The sequence below is a fragment of the Bactrocera latifrons genome, unplaced genomic scaffold, assembly GCF_001853355.1.
Source record: "Bactrocera latifrons isolate USDA-ARS-PBARC rearing strain unplaced genomic scaffold, ASM185335v1 scaffold_1, whole genome shotgun sequence".
Taxonomy (NCBI): Eukaryota; Metazoa; Arthropoda; class Insecta; order Diptera; family Tephritidae; genus Bactrocera; species Bactrocera latifrons.
In genome coordinates this window covers 3,927,057-3,949,824 of record NW_017534407.1, presented here as the reverse complement: position 1 = coordinate 3,949,824, position 22,768 = coordinate 3,927,057, and the positions used below count along the sequence as shown (strand labels likewise).

General features: G+C 33.8%; 2 protein-coding genes across 12 annotated transcripts; one reads left to right on the top strand and one right to left on the bottom strand.

Annotated features, from left to right (window-relative positions):
• Positions 1-40: 40 nt before the first annotated feature.
• Positions 41-18,854, top strand: LOC108978428 (JNK-interacting protein 3). 11 transcript variants are annotated; one of them, XR_001994113.1, is made up of 19 exons: positions 41-1,027; positions 3,330-3,350; positions 7,341-7,577; positions 7,670-7,825; positions 7,887-8,044; positions 8,205-8,446; positions 8,692-8,796; positions 10,527-10,562; positions 11,059-11,076; positions 12,530-12,587; positions 12,649-12,827; positions 12,903-13,128; positions 13,207-13,967; positions 14,033-14,915; positions 15,141-15,358; positions 15,422-15,616; positions 15,996-16,062; positions 16,368-16,617; positions 18,643-18,727. XR_001994113.1 is itself a non-coding variant. In XM_018948750.1 (18 exons), the coding sequence occupies exons 1-18, from the start codon at positions 932-934 to the stop codon at positions 18,644-18,646; spliced, it is 3,660 nt and encodes a 1,219-aa protein (XP_018804295.1). In that variant the 5' UTR covers positions 41-931; the 3' UTR covers positions 18,647-18,730. The 11 variants fall into 11 exon arrangements, 9 of the variants coding, with proteins under 9 accessions (XP_018804295.1, XP_018804262.1, XP_018804253.1 ...); XR_001994112.1 differs by having other exon boundaries at positions 16,352-16,617; XM_018948750.1 differs by lacking the exon at positions 16,368-16,617 and having other exon boundaries at positions 18,643-18,730.
• Positions 18,855-20,150: 1,296 nt separating this feature from the next.
• LOC108978403 (tRNA-specific adenosine deaminase 1) lies at positions 20,151-22,722 on the bottom strand. The gene is made up of 2 exons (XM_018948669.1): positions 21,571-22,722; positions 20,151-20,790 (listed from the first exon to the last, which is right to left on the bottom strand). The coding sequence occupies exons 1-2, from the start codon at positions 22,569-22,571 to the stop codon at positions 20,472-20,474; spliced, it is 1,320 nt and encodes a 439-aa protein (XP_018804214.1). The 5' UTR covers positions 22,572-22,722; the 3' UTR covers positions 20,151-20,471.
• Positions 22,723-22,768: the final 46 nt, after the last annotated feature.

Here is a 22,768-nt window from a genome sequence, read left to right as displayed (position 1 = left end):
AAAACTGTGAGAGGAAATTTTAAAGAAAACATATGTTTACTTTAAATGAGGATAACTGACGTCTACTAATTCTTTTATAATTTTAGTAATTATTTAAAAATTATGTCAATAATATATTTGTATACCATACTTTACATAATTTACCCTATATTCTTTACATTAACTATGCATCACTGGTTGCCGCTGTCAAATAAAAAGAAGAATGCAAGAATGTCAGACACATAAGACAATTAGAAAAATTTTCACGCTAGCTATTTGTATCAGACAAAAATTTTTGCATCATAAAAATCCAATTAGTTTTATAAAAACGCAGTCAAACGAAATAAATCATACACATTTTTAAAGAATATTAATGAAAGCATAAAAATGTGATAAGTGAGGCTCATCATAATAGGTAAAAGAGAAAAAAATCTAGTCAAATAATGAAATGACAATCAGGAAAAAAGAAGAGAAGGCGTAATATTGCGCTGTCTATTTTCATTCATAATTGGAAAAATAAAATTTGCAAACTTCAAACAATTAACAATACATGTTAAGCAAAAAATGAAAAGTAGAAAGTGATAACTAAAATAAAAATACTTTCCTCCATACAAATAAATATATATATGTGATTGGTAATAAAGTAATTGTGAGTAGTTGTGAAGTGTGGAAAATCGACGTTGTGGGTGGTGGGTCCAAGGCGAGCTGTTGGAAAGGGCGTCGTCGTAGTGGTTAGAGATTACATTGTGGACAAGTCAGACACCACTTTCCCACTCCCACACATTCTTTCATTTCCGCCTTACAATACGTCAGTGGCACGTCGTATTGTGTCTCAATAGTGTAAATCCCTTGAAAAAAAAAGTATGCAGAAAGAAAAAGTTGGATTAAGAAATCACAATTAAACTGTGCCGCGTAAATTTTCCTTAACATAAATATTAAATTAGAAGTCACAATGGACGACGACACAATGCTCAACAATCACGGTCCTCAGCCTGGTGCTGAGACAGTTTATGGCACCGAGGATAATAATATGGTCATGTCAGAAAAGGTGTGTAAACAATTTAAAATTAAATTTATACACGGATCAGTATTTCTACCAAAAAGGCTGTATGTTATATATGATGTATGTGGCTATTATTATATTATATATGTACATAATGTTAAATTGTGAAAAGATAGAAATAGAAAATTTCATTTATTTCATAAATGCCACGTTGCAAATTATTATGAAAACTTTTTCAATGAATATACGTACATACAACTAGATATAGTACACACATTTATTTATACAACGTTATTTCGATCTAGTTTTAAATGCTATTACGTATAACTTTTAAATGAATAGTGTCTGTTTAAAAGTGTCTTAATGATGATTTCATTCAAAAGACCTTGGTTCTACTATACTATCCAAAAGTATTATCAAAATAAAACATCCATTAACTCAATTTTTCCGAACGTTAACTCAAGTTATGAGCCCTATACCATGCACATCCACATTTGTATATACCTACTTTTGTAGGCATGTGTGCATTTGTAACGTGTCAATGTACATAAATTGGTCATTGACATTGTGTTATTTAGTTTTAGTTACTTCTGACTTTTGGCAAGTCACATTAGTATCAATAAACCACATTTTGTACACTATATGAAAATAGTGTGTCACACGTTTATATATATGAGAAAGTATTTTAAATATTTATATGTTGAGTATATATATAAGGAATTATAGTAGTTTATATACATATGTATGTATATATAATAGGTTTAACTTTTTTCACATTTTTTTTTATCTTCTTCCATCATTTGTTGCCAAATCGGTAAGGCTTACATATGTTGAAGAGTTCTCGTTAATAAGACGTGATTAAGCATTTTATTGATTTCGTATTACATCAACCGCTGTAACCCACTGGGTTCAGCCGTGTTTACACTAGTACGTGTTTGCTTGCTTTGCTTTGATATCGCTATGCTATTTAGCGTGCTGTTTTTATTCTTTTTAACCCCAAGTGGTCGTCATTGATTTTTTAGAGCGTTTTCAATAAATAAATATATGTATGTAAATGTATTTGTGGGATTTTTATTAGACATATAGGTTAAAGTACAATCATAAATAATACAAATATTGTTTTGTTTGTTTTTTGTGTTTATATACATACATACATAGTTATGTTGCTATTCGTTTTACATAATCACATGGGTTCTATCAGACACAAGTAGAGAGATATAAGGTTGTTTTTGTTTTAAAATTTAATCCTTGGAAAATTTAGTAAAAAAAAAAACAACCAGCATGTTATCATGTCGACAAAAAGTCAAAAAAGATGTCGTGTGTATATAATATAAAGTTCGACAAATTAGGTTGTCAATATAGTATTTGTGTGCTTTAAAATTCATGATCTTTCGTACTAATGCGCTAACAATGTTTATAATAAGCCAAGTTGACATTTGACAAACGTTATGGTGTTAAATATTATTACACAGTTTATGCACTTCCATATACATATGTATGTTTAAATGTGTAGTATTTATGCATATGCACAAACAAAACTTTGTGTGTAATTATTTTCTGAATAATATAAACGATAGCCATAAACACCCTTACAGGAAGTAAAACAGACAAGACTGTGTTTATTTTTGGTAATAGCATTATAATTGCTAAAAAAATCGTTTACTTTTTATTGTAATATTTTTAATGATATTACAAGCTTGCTGGCGGAGCGTTGGAGAAACTGAACAGGAATAATTACGTTTAAAGTTTATTCAATTGTCGAGTCGCTGAAACTTCTAATTAGCAAAATTTACAATAAATTTAATCATAAACTAAGATTAAGTAATATGAAATACAATAAAGTGTTTGCGATGAAATTTGTTAGAATTTTTTTTAATTCTTCTATGAGAAATAAGTTAAGAATTTCATGTTTTTAGTGATTAGAATAATGGATACCTTGATCAGCATTTTTAATATGAAACACATTATATAATAATATGCATTTGCGTTGAACATTCGATAGTAATGTTGCCTTTTTACATTACAATCGAGTGTTCATAATATCTCATCATAATATTTACAATTACGTGGAAGTTAATTTAATAAAATGTACACAGTCTCACCAAAAACATAATGTATAATAGCACTCATAATAATATTGCCAAACTTTTATTTTTTTCCAAAAAACCTACTCCGAAGAATGGGTTACAATTTTGAAATTTCTGTTTTTTTTTTTATTTTGGTTATTGATTTAAATTATTTTTTCCTTCTTCCAACCRCTGTACATGTATGTATGTATAAGTTTAACGAAAAATGTCATTAAAGTCAAAATTTAATTTTTGCATTATTATTTTCTTTTCTTTTTCAGAATGAACAGGTTGTGAGCATCGTGAGTTTATTACTTTTAGTATTGATTTATTGTTTCTTATTTCTCTCTATTAAAAGTTGAATTTAATTATTGTTTATGTATTTAGATACTAGTTTTCATTAACTATTTCTTATCATGGTTTTTCATTTTGCGTGTTACCAATCTTTATGTTTTGCTTGTAAGTTTTTATTTAAGTAAGCATTTACATTTGTATGTGTGTATTTCTGTAAATAGGTATCTTAATTATATATATATATATATATGTCTCATAATCGTTTAACCTTCAAACATTAACATATATACATACATGCATGCATAAATATTGAGAAATATTAAATATAAATTGAGGACATTTCGCGGCCGATAGCCCATGATGCTAGTGCTGCGTATTTTCTTAGTTTGTATAATAATTGTATTATTATGTAAGCTTTTATAAAAATAAAAAAAAAAAAAAAAAAAAAAAAATTGAGGACAGACTCATAAGCGGTATAGGATACAAATTAGCAGTTTGTAGTGTCTACAAATTTTAGGACCTAGAAAGGTGGTAGCCGTTTCAAACTCTTTGACGCTCATTCGTAAAGTAGCAGCATGTTCTGCTATAAGAATTAATCAAATAGGTGACTGGAACCGGAAGTGTTACGCACATAGCGTTATTTTATATAAATCAGTGCATATTTCTGAAAGGTTAGAGGTCAATAGTTCCTTTCGGGTGAATGGATATAAATAACCAAATGCAGGATAACAAAGTAGATATGAACTATAAATATTACAAGATTAGAACTAAGAACTCATTAAATAGGTTAAGGAAAGCTATACAGACTAAGAGTTAAAGAGAGTGGCCGTTGGGAGAACATGCGCTAAAAATAACAATATTTGCGTAGCTGCGAATGCCCAGTTCTATTACAAATCCCTCATAGAATACTTGGAGCACCTCGGGAACCAAACATATCATTTTTGAGGAATTCTACCGGTTTGACGGTCTACTTCCGGATATAAATCCGGGTCAATTCCGGTTGCGTAGAGATATGTCTACATATAAAGATAAGTTTTTAATTTCTGCCAATTCAAAATCAACAGCAACAACCTACGTACGCAAACATTTGTTAGTGTGGTTTTCAATTAATTTCTGACACCTTAGTTATGAATTCCCAAATATGGCTATGTATTGTGAAGAGTTCGGTAATCTGTGTTAGCAACCCGCCCTTGCGATTACTCTGTGCAAGGTCGATTGCGGAATGACTGTAAGTTTTTGTTTCCATCTTTTTGTACTGCTTTAATGCTTAAGAGTGCTCGAGCTGCTTAAGATAAATACAAGTTAGGAAACTAACCAAATATGAATGTACGTGTATATGTGACTTCATATACCATTTATTTGGGTAGTTGTGTCTGTAGGCATTTATTTAAACTTTATCATTTCACTTTTACATCGTCGTATTTATATTTTATACATATTTTTTTATTTGCATGTTCATTTTAATGTGTGTTTGTATGTGCTTTTATAAAATATTGTACAATGCCATGTGATACGCTTCATGAATCATTTTACTCGATGAGTAAACCAACCAGACTTTCATTCATTAATTCTTATCGCTGATAAAAATGAAGCGGAAGGCAAGGCGTCACCGACAACGTAATCTGAAGAAATTGGATACCAGTCCCCAAATGGCAATAAGAAAACTGCAAAACAAAACTCTTTGCTTTTGATTTCGAATTAATAAATGCAAATATTGTATACATATGTATATAAGTTTGGGCGTACATATTATATATGTATGTAAAAACATGATACAATGAGGTTTGATTTAGAATTTTTTCCGATTATAAATGCGTACGAATATAGCGATCAATAAAATTCTTAAAAGACAAGTTTCTTCAAAATAAATCAGTACCATTGATAGCGCATGGTAATGAGTAAAGTGATGAAGTCATAGCTCAGTTACGCTGTTTCAGGTTCTTTCTGCAGAAATTAAAGAAAAAATGATGTAAGAAGCAATCGAAAAGAATATGTATGAGTATGTACGTAGGTACTCAATCATTTTTTTGTTTCGAGTATTTTTTAATGATGATACTCAGAGTCATTCTGCCTAGTTGAGCTTCTTGATATGGTAGAGACCGTAATTAGCCACTAGAACTAGGTGCTGGTTGAACACCCGTAGAGGTTAATGTCGCTCTTGTTGTTGTTGAAGCGGTCCAATTCTATAGAGTTGACAGTTCTTGGCCAGATAAAAATGCGAGTCGATTCTGATAACATAGAACCGACAGTGTTGTTGTTGTTGTTGTAGAGGCAGAATTCTGCCGAGTTGACAGTCCTTGGCCGGATAACAAAAAACAAAAAAAAAACCGACAGTCGTGGGAACGAGTTAATGACGCTATCCTACGTTGACAGCACTATTAAGACTGGTGCAGCTCTTCAAATGGCTCCATCCATTGCATGTGTTACACTTAAGTGAGGTGGAGCTTGGATGAAGCAGCAGAGGAACCCAATGCCAGCACGAATCAGGAAGGTATAGAACAGCATGGCTGCTAGGAGTTGTAAAATTGATTTCTTACTTACTTTTTGATCCAAACAGGATTAAATCCTCGATAGAACCGGTTGTTATAGATTTTATTCTAGTTCTACTACAGGATTAAATCCTCGATATACAGCCGGATAAAATCCGGGTCAATTCCGTTAACGTTGAACCGGTTGTTGCTAGATTTTAATATATAATTATATAATTTTCTCGAGTTCAAATTGGAAAGGTTGTCAAAAAAGTTTAGCGGTATTTTCGGTAGTTGGCGCTGAGAGCGCGTAGTTCTAGTTTTATTCGTCGCATCGAGTCATGCTATACCTTTTTGGAAAGCTCATTTCACGCGCTAACACGTGTTTGATTGATTGTCGTTTCTTTCTTTTAAGTCGTTCGTGAGTTATAGCGTGGCAAACATGGAGCAAAATAAAGAGAAAATACGGCATATTTTACAGTACTACTACGATAAAGGCAAAAATGCATCTCAAGCCGCCAATACTCGTAAAGTTTGTGCAGTTTATGGACCCGATACAGTTTCCATTTCCACCACACAACGATGGTCGAAGATGCGCCACGCTCCGGAAGGCCTGTCGTCGAAAATTGCGATAAAATCGCTGAATTGGTCGAAAGAAACCGGCATAGTAGCGGCCGTAGCATCGATCAATTGAAAATTCAATAAAAATACGACAAAAATACCGCAAGACTTTTTTGACAAGCATTATTTAAGCATTTAGATTTCTCGTTCTTTTCAAGTACCTCATATATATATATAAAATGTGAAGTCTTACAGATGTTAAGCGCCGAACTATATTATCAAATGTGTGCTCAATAATGTAAAAAAGGTCCGAGTGAAATAACTCAATTCAAATTTATGAAATGAATTCTTCAAAAAAAGGCTTTTTTTACCTTACCTAGCACAAAGAGTCCGGGACCATTTCTGTAACGTAGGACCGGCTGTCATGAATTTTTTTTCCCATGTGCCGACCTCGTCGAAACAGTTTTTTACGATATGCTTTTTTTATACCTAGGTTAGAATTTCAACTGCAGCCATAATAATTCGCAATACGCGCACAAAGAGTTTTCATAGGTTTCAGGTAAATATTTTTTTTTTACGCTGTTCCAAGTGATACTCCTTAAGTCTTGCCTATCTTCTATTCCTTCTTCTATCAAATCAGTCTCAGTATCAAAAAAATTAGTTCATGAAAACTATGTTAATATACTCTAGAAGACTAAGGACATATATTATTATTATTATTTTTTTTTTTGAAATATGGTCGTACTTATAGATATAAACAGGGTTGCTAAATGAAATCTTTCATTAGAACTTAATTTCTTTAGGAATTTCAACAAATTTTGAAACTTACTCTTTTAAGAATATATGTATATAAACTCGCAAGAAAAAGGGCGTATCGTATTTATCACATTCGTTTTGTTTGATGTTCTTTCCATTTTTTTCAAACTTATTCTGTCCTTACAAACGTTAACCAACGTTTTTCTTCTCTAGGTGCAACAATTAGCCGGTAGTATATATCAAGAATTCGAGCGCATGATTAATCGCTATGATGAAGATGTGGTGAAGAATCTTATGCCACTACTGGTGAATGTCTTAGAATGCCTGGATGCATCATATCGCATAAATCAGGAGCAGGATGTTGAATTGGAGCTGTTGCGTGAGGACAACGAACAGCTGGTCACACAATATGAACGTGAAAAGAGTGCACGCAAGCAATCCGAACAGAAGGCAAGTATTATATAAATAATGCTTAATAAAAAATAAATAGGTATAAATTAAAATTTAAATAATTGAAAACATAATTTCCGAAAATTTTGCAGCTGCTGGAATCGGAGGATGTGGCTGAACAGGAGAACAAAGAGCTAGCAAGCCGCTTGGAGTCACTAGAAAGCATTGTGCGCATGCTTGAATTGAAGCATAAAAACAGTTTGGAACATGCGAGCCGCTTGGAAGAGCGCGAAACCGAACTCAAAAAGGTTAGTATGTATAAAAATTCCCTTTCTGATCTTACGATTAAATGAAATTTATAAATTTTAGGAGTATAATAAACTGCATGAACGTTATACGGAGCTTTTCAAAAATCATGTTGACTACATGGAACGCACCAAAATGCTCATGGGCTCTACACACTCACAAATGACTTCGGCTTCGGAGCGCTTAGAAATGAATCGAGCCAGGTTAAATCCAATTGCTCGGTAATACCTAAATTTTATTTGTTTTTCAATTGATGGTGTTTTCGATTTTTTTTTTTTTTTTTTTTGGTTTTTTGTTCACAAAATTTCTTTCCTTTTATAAGCTACTCGTTTAATATCAATATACTTTTTAATAGTCAACTTGTCATCATGTCTCTTATAGATCATCGGGTCCAGTATCGTATGGTTTCGCGTCGCTCGAGAACTCAGCCATGCTAGATACAGAGACAATCTGTAGTGTCGGCAGCAATTCAGATGATTCGGGGCCACCATCATTGCAAAATGAATTAGACAGTTTGCAGACGGTGGAGCGTGCGGCTGAGACGGACACATTGCAACAGCAGAATCAGGCTACATCACCGCAAAGTGAAACGAGTCCCGTTGTGCCAAATGCACCAGCCAATGGTGAGTGAATATTTTTGAATTTGCACACCTATCTTTTGTATTGGTAATAACTGTATTAAAATTGTACTAATCTAATTTTTTTTTATCTCTTTAATCTTTTCCTTTTACTCTACTATTGTGCATCCGTGTTAACCTCGAATAATTTGAAAAATTATTAACCTTTTCCATTTCCTTTACAAACCAAATCAAAATTTTAAATTTGTAATTTATTTTGTTTTGAATAATGATTGAATATGCGCGCGCAGTTGGGCGTTCAACAACCAAAAAGGAGCAACGCTCTGCTAATACCCTATACCAAGAGTTGTCCTTTCAAGATAACGAAGAGAGTGAAGAGCATGAAGTTGTTACAGGTATGTGGGCTAACTTCTTAACATGTATTTACCTCATCTGCTTCACTGTGCCGCGTTGCTGGACACAAGACAATTTTTATTTAACAAATTGGCTCTTCAAAACCACATCACTATTGTAATTTTATACATTATTGTTCACATATTTAATATTTTCCAAAATGCCTGTATCAGTACTAAAACACATCTAATTTAATTCATATAATTAATTATAATTTACACTATGTGTACATATATACATATCTCTCTATATATATACATTAGAGTGTCTGTTATTTCACAAGTTGATTTTTTGTGTTTTTTTTTTTTTCGCAAACCCTCTTTGAAGTTTCAGTTTTTGCTCTCAAACGGCATTCAACCGAAACAAGCTTTTTATATAAATAATTTTATATTTTCCATATATGGGGTAGTCGAAAAAGTCTTATGGTAGTTTTTGCGATATTTGGGTACCACATGAATTGTCTGTGAGTTGTGAAAAATTTAATGGAACGTATTAATATATGCGATTCTTTGCTGAAACGAAATGAAATCGAACCATTTCTGAAGCGAATGGTTCACTATAAGTTGCTCCAGCCTGGTCGAACGATTGATTCTACATTTTACTGTCAACAACTGATGAGATTGAAGCAAGCAATCGACCACACACATCTCTTATGACTCGGCAAAAACTGGGAGAGTTTGCCTGGGAAGTTTTGCTGCATCCACCAAATAGCCCTGACGTTGCACCATCGGACTACCATTTGTTTCGGTCAACTCAAAACTCCCTTAATGGAGTAAAGTTGACATCAAGAGAAGCCTGTGAAGCCGAAAAAATGGCAAGAAGTGGTCGACCAAAATGGTTCATATTTGGTTCATTAAAGTTTATTACAAATATAAAAAAAAATAAGTTGAAGTTTGATTAGACGAAAAGATTTTTTCGACTACCCAATATTATATATGGGGCACTAGAGATTTGGGATGGTTTTTTTTTGGATTTCAAAACAATTTAAAATAAAACTATGAAAATACGATTTTAATACAAAATAAACATAAAATATCCTCATGCTTTTTTCCATAAAAACCCTTCTATAAAACTTATACACAGTCAAAGTTATGAGTGAAATGTCCTATATTCATAAAGTACACCATGCCGTATGAGCTACACAAAGAGTATAAATCACTTGGATGAATGTTTAGTACATTTAGGGCCGTTTTCTCAATGTCTGGTTAGCAACTATCTGCCAGTTAACTTCTGGTTAACTTAACTAAAACTCCTTCTTCTAACATTCAAGCATTGCGAAAACGGTCCTTATAGTATAGCTTTAACTGCGCATTTCATGCTTTGAAAGGAATGCTTTTATAAATAAAGAAAATAATTTACAAATAAATTGACTTAAGAAATAAACACTCTAATATACAAACATATATATTATTTACTTATTGCTACCATATTTAAAATATTTATAAATGCTAAATTTTTTTTCTTTCTTATTATGCGTCTCTGGGCTGCTTGAAATTGCAACAATTTGAAATGTCCCTGAAATGCTTGTCTCACGCGCTCCAACACAAAATACGCACATATATGTATATTGCATTTTTAATGATATGCTAAATATAATATACAACAACAATAATATTACTATGCTTTGTGGAAATGTCTTGCAATTTACTATTGTTTGTATGCGCTGATGGCTATGTTCTCTTCCTCTCTCACACACTTGCTCGCTCTCGTCTGTCTTACCACCCGAACGCAGGAAGCTGGGTGCATCCTGGAGAATATGCTTCTTCGGGTAGGTATCAAGATTCATATATCTATGGATTTATATATGTCACATGTAAATACATTAAACACCAACTAATAACTGTAATCGCCTAAGTTGAAAGTCATCTAAAAAAAAAAAACTGAATTGGCAACTCATCTAGCCCAGTTGGTGGGTGATAACTTAATTACATATGTACAATATTTAAAAATCCAACAACAATGTATAACCGAATTCATCATCTCTTTTGTCCTGTTCCTTTCTCAATACTGAATACTCGAAATTTTGTTATCTAAAAAAACAAAACATAAATTACAATCGAACGAACGAATATACAATACACGCAYGTAAATACGAAAACATATGAAAAACATTTCACACGGCATTTTTGGATGGTATTCAAAACGTTTGATTAATTCTCATCTTTCGTGCACTCGCTGCTGGATAACTCGAAATGCGTTGTATGAAAAACAAAAACGAACACTGATTAATGAAAATCTATTTGCGATTGCTCTCGTTCATAAAGCTAACGACAACTATTTCGGTAAGTTACGGCATAACGCCATTTTCGTATGTACACAGTAAAAGAAGTAGAAAGCTAGCTTGATGTTATTTCTATTATTGGTAAATTTTGAGTTTGTATACTTTGCAAATGTAGTTTGTATTAGTAATGTTGGTTTAGGTGGGATTTGCTTTCGTATTTAAAAATTATATTCTATTGTAGTATTTAAAATATTATAATTTTTTTTTTTGTTAGAAAATTGTCATTCATTATTTATTTTTAACCATTGTATTACATTACAAACATTTTAAAATCATTCACGGAGGCACAAGCGATCAGGCAACTTTAGCTGATTGTTAAAAACTTAGAAAATATTCTTATCAACAAAAATAAATGACTAAAATATACGAAAAGGTATTTACTTGTATATTTTAATATTTTTTGAAGTGAAAATCATAAGATTAGGTCCAGTTTAAAACCGTTCCCAAGACAGTCGGGTTTAAGTAACCGGAACCGCCAAGGACTGTCAACTCGTCACCATTCCTCGAAATTACTCCAAGAATATTTTCTGCCGCTAACAGCAACTTAGTTTAAAATGAAGTAGTAAAACTAAACAGGAAAAACCTAAACTTCGGTTGCACCAAACCCTTCTCAAATAAAAATTTTTTCCATACAGCTATGTATATGTTATAGTGGTCCGATCTGAACAATTTCCTCGGAGATTCTGGTGTTGCCGTAGATAATAATTCATAATAAGTCCTTACATGGTCATCTAAAGTGAAAAATTGGTGTTTTAGTTAAACCCTCAACTTAGAACTTTAACAAAGGAGAAAACTTAAAATTGGTTATTTTTACAAAAAAAAAATTCTAATTTCGCGACATTTTTTTCAAACTGTTGCAATCGAAAAAAATCTTCATACAAGTCTTTAAGGATTATATTGAGTAGTTATCGAGAAATCTGTACTTCAAAAACACAGTTTCGAGAAAAACGCGTTTAAACACAAACTAATGCTCGGATCAACTTGAAAATTTTGGTCAATATTCTAGAGGAATTGTAAAATTTCATAAGGCATAAAAGACATATTTTTTGAAATTTGTAAATCCATGAATTGTCATTTATTTTATTATTTTGTTTTTGAAAACATAATTCTATATAACAACGAAATGAATCTGTTTTTGAAAATGCAACTGTATGCATATAATGACAAAATGTTTTCATATTATTTTTTTAACCATTTTGCTTTATTAATTTTTTACTTTAAAATATTATTTCTTTATTTAACTAATAAATTCAATAAATTTTTATTGTTGTGAAAATCGATTTGTTTTTTTTTTTTTTTTTTTTTTTTTTTTTTTTTTTTTTTTTTGCCTTTTTGCTTAATCTTTATTTTCGCGCTCTTTCATATCACCAAAAATTTACATAATTCATAATTACGCCGTTAAATATATATATTATATTTGTACTTAACACGCTTTTCCTCAAAACTTGTTGCAGGCATGGGCAAAGAAGTGGAAAACCTCATCATGGAGAATAATGAACTCTTGGCAACGAAGTAAGTGCCACAACACACATGTATTTGTATTTATTTATAAACAATTTTTAACCGTTTTCAGGAATGCTTTGAACATTGTTAAGGACGACTTGATTGCCAAAGTCGATGAGCTGACTGGCGAGATTGAGATACTGCGCGAAGAATTGAATGCAATGCAGCAATCGCGCAACAAATTGCGTCAGAAGGTTAGCGAGCTGGAGGAGGAGCTGAAAAAGACAAAGGAACAAGTTAAGCAACAAAGTAAGCATTTGTTTTGAAGTACTTCCTTCTCTTGACAAATTGGAGTTAACGATTTTGTGTTGATGTTGTTTTCAGATGACACTGAACAGGATGAGAACGATGTACCATTGGCTCAACGCAAACGCTTTACACGCGTGGAAATGGCGATGGTGTTGATGGAGCGCAATCAATACAAAGAACGTCTGATGGAGCTGCAGGAGGCTGTGCGTTTAACGGAGATTTTACGCGCCTCACGCACCGTCGACAATTTGGACAAAAAGTCCAAGCAGAGCATTTGGAAATACTTCAGCAGTTTATTTACGTAAGTAGCTACTCGCATGCGCATATGTATATATATGAAAAATAAAATGTTTTTCTTTTCTCATATATGTACATGTAGCCCCTCCAATCGCCCGCAGGAGCGCGTCGCTGACGGCCAAGGAGGGGGGCCTATGTTTCGCTACTCCAGCCCAGTTCACAGCCATGGATCCCCCAGTCGAAATAGCGACAATCGCCTTGCCATAACCGGTACACGCGACAATGCAAATCCACCACCACATCCCGCCAGCGCGGGTCTAGCAAATGCATTGATCACAAAAGACTACTCCGAGGAGGGTACATCGGAACGCGCAAGCGCACGACGGCGCGAACAATATCGACAATTGCGTGCACATGTACAGAAGGAGGATGGACGTTTGCAAGCCTACGGCTGGAGTTTGCCCATAAACAAGACAAATCAAGAGCAACCGAATCGTCACTCTGGCGGTGTGCCGGTACCAGTCTATTGCAATCCTTTGGCCGAAGCGTCGCCGCATATGAAAGTGTTCTGTGCCGCCGGTGTGAACCTTAACGGTGGTTTTACCAAAGATGGGCGTTCAGTTATACCGTCGACGTCATCATATGACCCACGTTCTACAGCTAAAATCGCAGAAATTACCAGCCCTACGGCAGAGCACTCAGCTGAGGCGCTCGATCGGCAAATAAACCGTGCGAGTTTGGCCAATTTGGAGCCAGAAACCCAATTATCATCATATGTGTGGATATGCACGAGCACGCATGCGGCGAGCACAGTAACAGTGGTGGATGCCAATCAGTCGGCAGTTGTGCTAGATGCATTCCCCATATGCGCCTCACATATGCTCTGTATTGCCTCTGTGCAGGGTAAGTGCATTTACATATACATCAAAATTTTTGAAAAAGTTTTTAGAAAATATATATTTTTATAGGCGCAGTGGAGAAGGATTACGCGCTGCTCGAGAACTCTGAAGTGGTTAAGGCTGGTGAAATGTTGGAGCGTCCCGGCGAAGGCGTCGAATCATTTGGCAAGGTTGAGTTTGTGCGTGTGCGTCCGAAGGCCGACAAGAACAGTAATACCAATAAAAGCGCCCGCGCAGATGAACAGGCAGAGGAGGTGATAGCTATTGAAACGGCTGCGGTAGAGGAGAACGCAAAGGAAGCTGTTGAAAAAACAGCAGATGACACGAAAAACGCGGCCAACGAGCCATTGGGCAATATACAAGAGATTAAGGTGCGACAGGCGCTACCAGGTGCACCACAACGCTTACAGGACGACGGCAGTGTGACCAGCGCCAAAGCGAACATCAACAATAACAACTTGCAGCCGTCCTTCTCGAAGCCCATCAACCCAATATTGGGTACGAAAAATCGTCAAGATCCGCCAATGACTTCGATTGGACCGACCATGTGGATGGGCGATCAGGAAGGTTGGCTGTATGTGCATAGTGCTGTAGGTCGCTGGCATGAATGCTTGCATAAGGTTCTCCTGCCCGATGCCGTCCTAGCGATAGTGCATGTGGAGTCGCGCGTTGTTGTGGCCCTAGCTAATGCTCAATTGGCAGTGTTTCGCCGCCAAACAGACGGCCAATGGGATCTGAATAGTTATCACCTGGTAACGCTGGGGGATCGTAATCATTCGATACGTTGCCTCTGTGTGGCTGGCGAACGCATTTGGGCCGCTCACCGCAACAAGATCTACATTGTCGATCCGATCTCACTGAGCATCGTCCACTCGCTGGAGGCGCATCCACGTAAGGAGAGCCAAGTGCGACAAATGGCTGCTACCGGCTCGGGTGTATGGGTTTCCATACGGTGAGTTGTATATATACATATATGTGACCTGGTCTACGAAAAGGGAGCTAACGTRCGAAAATTTTTGGATTCTATCACGTGAAAGAGCATCTCATCTTCCATCCGAATCAACTAAAAAGTGAAAATTGATTTTTTGACACCTAAGCCCCCTTGCCCCCTTTCCGTAGACCAGATCACATATGGTTATGTGTCTATATACATTTTTAATGTGGCATGTACTTGCAGTTTGGACTCGACACTTCGTTTATACAGTTCGAACACGTTTGAGCACAAACAGGATGTGGATATCGAGCCGTACGTTTCGAAAATGCTTGGCACTGGCAAGTTGGGTTTCTCTTTTGTGCGCATTACCGCATTGATGGTATCATGTAATCGCTTGTGGATCGGTACCAGTAACGGTGTGATAATTTCGGTGCCATTATCGGAGGGTCAAGGCAAATCAAGTAACATTTTATTATAAAAATTATTTGGACCGGCCCTAAAACGAATGTTTAACTCTCTTGCAGCTGATCCCAATAGTCAAATACCGTTATGTTGCATGGCCAATGCTCAGCTCTCGTTCCACGGTCATCGTGATGCGGTCAAGTTCTTTGTATCCGTGCCGATGCAACTACAAAATAGTGGGCAACTGCAATTCACCAACAAACGGCCGGATATGCTAGTCATGTGTGGCGGCGAAGGCTACATCGATTTTCGCATAAGTAAGTCGTCGCTTTACGTTGACATACGCCCAATATAGACTGCCAATACAATATACGATAATTTAGTTTCTTAGTTTCTAAGCGAGTGTAGAGCGTGTAGTGTGTTTACCAAAAAAGCAGCTAAAAACGCTTCTGCTAGTTGTAGTGTGTGCGCTCTCTCATATTCAGGACTACTCTTATTACACACTTGAAAGGCATCTCTAATCTTCACACTATTTTCCGAACCGATCGTTTCCTCTCTCATATATATAGTTTTATGATTTCTATTTATTTATTTAAATTTAAAATATATAATTAGATACATATGTACGTATTTGCGTGAATGCTCTCTTAATTTTTAACTCACAACACTGAATTCAACCTATATTGTTGTCTGCAGGGCAAGAAAAATCCATAACCGATCCTGGTGATAATGAGGCGCATTTGATAGTTTGGAAAGTTGATACGTAAGCCTTTCTTTAAAAAATTTTTATTTCGAATTTGTTTTTTGTTGATTTCAAAACAAAAAGAATATTTCGATGTTTTATGTTGTATTTGAAATTTACCTAAAACCAAATTAATCATTTAAAAGTCTAACTAAAATTTACCGCTTTATAATAATAAAAAAAAAATTAACTATATTGCTTTTCCAACGCATCTAATTCATTGTTGAAACTTTTTGATATGAAATCATCTACTCCATTTTATATGTTATTTTTTCTTTATATCTCTTTTGTTTTTTCAAAATTCTTATAGTACATATAATTTGTAGTGATTGAGAGATGTGGATATTGCTACGTCTACGTACAAATGTGTTGACACAACACAACGCATTCCCATTGCAGCCGTATACGCACGCGTTAAAGCTAGTAGTTCAAGCTACCAAGTATGCTGTTGCTGCATATGTTGTGATCAGTGAAAAAATCGTGCCTTAAACTACTATAATTTAACTTTAATTCACATGCACAGCGCAGCAAATTCGTTGATGCAACGGCAGTTACCTGATTCAATACCAAAATAAGGTTTTCACATACTTATTTTAAATGCGATTAGTTTTCTTTTTTATGTTTTACCTCTATTTGTTTGTTAAAAAAAAAAACGGTATCCAAGTACTACCCCGTTCCTTCTTTATTACTTATCATGCTATGTTTTTCTTTAGTTTTGCTATATTTGGCTTAAGTTTATTGCAAAAATGCTAATACGAATTGTTGGTACACAAGTGGTGAAAAGCCATAACACGACCAATGTATTGAAGATTTTCCCCGAGTTCTTCACACACAACTGTTTCTCTATTACAATGACTAAATATTTTATTGTGGTAGTTTTGTTGAAACACAATTTATTTTTGCACTTTTATTTTGTTTTGCTTGTGTTTTATATAGTAGTTTTTAAGTACGTATTTGATTATGTATTTTTTTTTAATAATTCTTTACTAACTGTACACATATCCGTATGTCCTTGATACTAATTTTATTTAACCACTGACTCTTACATATCGATACCCAAGGCCATGGTTAATTTAAGACTTCCGTCGTATAAAATATTATTTATTTGTTGTTGTTGCAATAGCAGAAAGTTACGTAAATAATTTTGCGTCTGTGTTGACTGACTGTTTTTGACCAGCTAAAAATTTGTGTAAATTCTGATTAAGTAGACAAGTCGGTCGTTTCTGTTAGTTTCCGCTTATACATAGTGCTAATGTTTTTGTTAAATTACAATTTATTCCGAAAACAAGCATATAATTTGTCAAAAAGCACACAAGGTGTAGACGTTTCGTTGGAAATGCTCAAGTTATCCATTTCAGACAATCAAAGGCGTGGCTTATAGTAACTGGAAGCTAAATTATCATTAAATGCTGAATAGTTTGTTTCACACTCATAAATAAATGATCATCGTGACGAGCTGTATATAACCATGTCCGATTGTCTGTGTATACGCGAACTACTCATTCAGTTTTTGAGATAACGTTCTGAAATTCTGTAAACATCCTTTTCTCTCCAAGAAGCTGCGCAATTGTCGCAACTGACCGATAAAAATAAAGTTCTTGTATGGAAAACTTTTTAATCTGACGAGATACCGACACAAAACTTAACATGGATTGGATAACATTGTCAGAGGCAACAGTAGAATCTGTGAAGAAATTGTTCAGATCGGAGCTTTATACCCTCTAGCTGCCATATAAACTGTTTAACCAAAATAAAGTTCTTGTATGAAAAACTTCTTTATTTGACGATGTATCTTCACGAAATGTTTTATGGATTATTGTCAAAGGCAAGAGTAGAATCTGCAAGGAAATTGTTCAGATCGGACCCAAAATAAATTCTTGTATGTAAAACTTTTTTACTTGTGAAGGGATCCCCGAAATTTTTACAACAGTCAGCAATTCAATCCGTGGTTTCACTTAGAATAAGGCTCTCTAATTATTTTTTAGAAAAAAAGACTAAAAATCCACCGTATAAACGCGCGATTTGAGGTGTAAATAGCGATTAAAAAATTTATAGATCTTTTGAAAGAAAGAAAAAATGCTAAAGCAGTATGCTTAGCGAGTCTATCGGTTATGCTATTAAATATTAACACAATTTATCCGATATTTGAACACATACTTTTAAAAATGTATTTATTTTGATTTCTTACTATTTGGCTACAAGTCAAAGCTTTTTTTTTTTTTTTTATGGTTGTAATATTAACACACTTCACATAGTTCGCTCTAAATCATTCGTCTGCACTTTATTTCTTTCTGAACAACTAACGCTTTACTGCTTTTAATAGTTAGGGGTGCGCTCATGCGTTTACTTACTTTTAAGTCAATTTCTAATGTGGAATCACAAGAAACATTTATTATATACCTGCATTACCCTATTACATACATCTATGTGGCTGTCAGGTGTACCCGTCACAGAACGCTTTTAGCACACCTGCTTTTTTTAGTATTTTGCGAGCTAAGCTTAAACATTTTTTACTAAACAAATTATAAATATGTTTTGATTTTTTATAAATAATGTATGTATGTAAATTTGGCATACTCATTGACACTTTGCAATTTACAGATGACAATGATATGGAAAACAGTATTCAACTGGAGGCGAATCAAACGATTGAAAATCGCGGCGACAAGAGTTATTTAATTGTGTGGCATGTTAGTCAACGCTAGTTTTTAAGTCCGTACACGTTTAGGAAAAGTGGCTAGTGGTTAAATTCTTAACTCGATTATTAACTAGTTGAATTGCAAGCGATTGGAGGCAAACAAAAAAAAAAAAAATAGTACATATAATATATGATTAATTTCTTATTTAATCAGAGTATGCAAATGATAATCCCAGCAAAAAGTTTATAAATATATATATACATATATACGCATTGAAAGCATAGCAAAGATTAAATAATTGATATGAGATTGTATAGTAAAAATTTAGTTTGGACTTAGCTTTGCATTGGTAAACATTTCGGCTTGCATATTTACTATGAATTGGTAAAGTGTGTGCCTATTTACGGGCGAATTTTAGGAGCTAGATACTTGAATGTCTTATCGTTAACTTTTTTAAATTTCTGCTTTCAATTTATACACATAAGATTGTATGTGTAGCTTAGGCATTACGTACAGTGATAAAACTCAAATCGGTCGAGTAAACCATATACATAAACAAAAAACTAACCAAAAAGACGTTTAAACGTTTTACTTGCTTACATGTAATTAATTTATAGGCACTTTAAGACCTCAATCAAGTATGACATAATAAAATATATATACGTATGCTTATTGGCAGTAGATTTCTATGTTTTAATCAAATAAAATTTACAACTTCTACAGAGGTATAAACTTTCTTTTTTTGTTATTTTTTCTGCTATCCCTACAAAGTATTTAAGAGAAAATAATAATAGTAAAATAAAAAAATAAAAAATTATTAATGACATAGTCTCGACAAATATAAGAGTTCTTGAATTTGAAGTTATTTGTGGAAGCAAATTATTCAAATTATTTACTTGGAAATACCATATTTAGCGAGTAAAAATATTTGTCTGTGGGGCCTTTTACATAGTAGTGCTAATAGATTTATTATTTTATTAATTTTTATGCTTTTATGATGATGACTTTGTAAGAATATTAATTTTATATTTCTGTAGAATTTTTTATGTTTTAATAATTTCGTTAACGTCCTTTGGAGTTGTGTTATTTCTATTTTACGAATATTTTTATGCATGTATGTGCTTAGTTTTATTTGTTAAACTCGTTCGTAAGCGTCTATATAATAAACGAAATTGTATCTATTTTAAATTGATTACATTTCAATAAAACTGAAATTTCAAAATGATTTCGTTTGTCAACTTTTTATTTGGAGGTTAAGTATATCCACGCCAAACAACACCAAAAATTCACACTAATCGAAATAAATAATTAACGATGTTTGCCATAATTATAATCAAAACCATGCAAAGGCGCATAATAAATAATAAAGATGATTGTAAAAAATAAATAAAAATGTATTTGAATACAGTTAATATAAACAAATAATGTATTTGAACACAGTTAATATAAATAAACAACTATATTTGTGCTTTTAAATGTGAAAAATTTGCGATAAATAAAAAACAAAAAATCATGCTTATTCCACAGCAGCTTGTATTAAACAAAATATAAGCGTCTGTGTGTTTTAACATATTGAAACTTATATACATAGCTTTTCGTTGCTAATTGATGTTCCGAATATTAAACAAAAAAATTAAATTAATTCTATTTCAGCTGAGGGGAAGCAAAATTTGTACATAATAATATTTATACAGTTGAACAATTGTATCACAAATATAGTTATTATTACATACATACACACATCCRATATTTATTGACATTATACATATAAATAAATGACTTGACCATATTTCAATCGAATGTGCGTATTTTTAAAGTAAATGCCAGCAAATACGGTGGTTTCTCAGTCCATTGTGAAAAGTAGTTTTGTTTAGCCATGGTCCAAGCTGTTTGATACTCTCTTGCTAATTGTTTATATGTATGGTATTCGTAATTTTCAAGCTTTTCGTGATCGATTAGATATTTTTGTCTCAGTTTCGGCTCCACTCGTAATATATCCACATATTCAAGCAATAGGTTGTATTTACTAATTTTTACTGCAGCTTGTAGCGTGCCAAACATTTTTCTTGTAACACCTTGTTTACGACCATTTACTGAGATTTCGTAGGGTCTACAAAGGATACAAAATTATTATTATTGGATTAACATTAATTTAAAAAAATAAAAACAATAAAACTCTTAATTTCAGTACACTTCACAAATTAAAATGTATTACTTCACATACATATGTATTATGCTAAATTGCTTCGATTTGAACAATTTATTCGGAGGTTTTAACTTTGCCATGCCTTGGACAGTAAGACATCTCGAATTTTGTAAACATACATATAAATATTCTATAATAAGAAAATTACAATAATTTGATTTTGATAGTTCGGTTTGTATCTTAATATAGTGGCCTGATCTGAACAATTTGTTCGGAAATTAATCCAAAGCTTTAGACAATAATACATCCCAAATGTCGTGGATATATCGGTAAATGTACGAGCTTTCCATATAAGGACTTGCTTTTAATCGAATACTGTCTATGACAGTGCTATTATGGTCCGATCTGAATAATTTGTTCGAAAATTATACTTAACCAATAATTAATGCCAAATTTCGTAAAAATATTTTGTTAAATAAAAAAGTTTTCATACAAGATCTTAATTTTGGTCGTTCATGGTATGGTGATTCGGTATCGGTCCTACCGACAAATGAGAAGCTTCTTGGGGAAAAAAGAACATGTGTATGACAGACGGCCATGGATCTACTGAGCTTCTTTCTGGGTGTTACAAACTTTGTAAATTACTTAATATGCCCTGTTCAGGGTATAATTAACTTACTTTAAATCTACAAACAAACTTCGTAGCTAACTTAATATGCCCTGTTCAGGGTATAACTAACTTACTTTAAATCTATAGGAATGTTGCACCATGATATACCAGTTGCAGCTGGATTTTTTCGGTTGTCATTCTCAGCATATTCAAACTTAACGGTTTCAGCGAACCTTATTGTTGGCTTGTGAACATTAAACCTGGTAGATTTAAATTCGTTGTCAATAAAGCGCTGATATATTGCCCGCCTGATTGCTTCCTCATTTGTTGCACCTCCAACAAAATTCAGTGTTTCAAAATAAATAGGTTGCGCTAGTAATGTGTCCAACAAAGCTCCTTGCACACCAAACACATTCCAACGCGCCAGTTTATCGCTACATGACATAGATAGTGTGCGGTCTCCACGGCCAGGTTTCGTTCTTACGGCGCCGATTTTTTGCTGCATTGCATCCTGTTCATCTGTTAAACCTATTAATTTCGCACCTGTGTAGACAGCATCATTCGGACATTCCTGTAAGGGAGCACCTATATTATCATCGCCGTTGGGTGTATAGCCTTCCTTTTCATTATTTTCATTATTCGTTTTTCGTTTTTTTTGCTTTGGTTCAGTGGGCGCATCATTAATATTACGATCTTCTTTTGTACTTTTTTCCTCAATAGCTTCGTTTCGAATACAAGCGTCACCGCAAGGTGTCTGTGTACTAACGAAATGAAAACTTAGTTCTGGTCGTAATCGAAAGCAAACGTTTTCATTATCCCACTGGAAAATACTATCATCCCTGTGTTCTATTACACGCTTCAAAAGATAGTAAATATAGCGCAGATGTGCACGTCTAGCAAGTACTTCAGCGTGAGAGTCATTTAGGATGAAACCCTGACAACAAAGATTTTTTTTGCCTACACACTTGGTGCCACATCCTATAGATACGACTTTAATTGTACCTTTTGCAGTATCGTGCATTAGTATGGCAGAAAGGATTGTCCACTCGTTCGTGGCGGGCTTTCCAGTTTTTGGTAATTGCCTAAATTCTTTGAACACCAAATCAGCAAGTTCTTCCGCTGAAGGTAAAACCATATTGTTCGATATATATAAGACTATTTGTTATGTTTCAAGTTATTTAGGTAAAAGGGTTGAATAATATTCTAATTATTGTAAACAAACACTACCACCGCGTTATCTATGCCACCGGTTCACCCACAGTTTATTTACATGCAAAACAGCTACTCGTCACATGTTGGTTCAGAATCTAATTCAAAATCAGCTGTTACACG

Excerpts from the sequence above, each read along its gene's own strand:
- LOC108978428 (XM_018948708.1), top strand. The coding sequence starts at position 932 with ATGGACGACGACACAATGCTCAACAATCACGGTCCTCAGCCTGGTGCT. Across the intron at positions 3,351-7,340 it reads ATGAACAGGTTGTGAGCATC|GTGCAACAATTAGCCGGTAG; the intron begins GTGAGTTTATTA and ends TTTCTTCTCTAG. Across the intron at positions 7,826-7,886 it reads GCGAAACCGAACTCAAAAAG|GAGTATAATAAACTGCATGA; the intron begins GTTAGTATGTAT and ends TATAAATTTTAG.
- LOC108978403 (XM_018948669.1), bottom strand. The coding sequence starts at position 22,571 with ATGGTTTTACCTTCAGCGGAAGAACTTGCTGATTTGGTGTTCAAAGAA. Across the intron at positions 20,791-21,570 it reads AACATTCCTATAGATTTAAA|ACCCTACGAAATCTCAGTAA; the intron begins GTAAGTTAGTTA and ends TATCCTTTGTAG.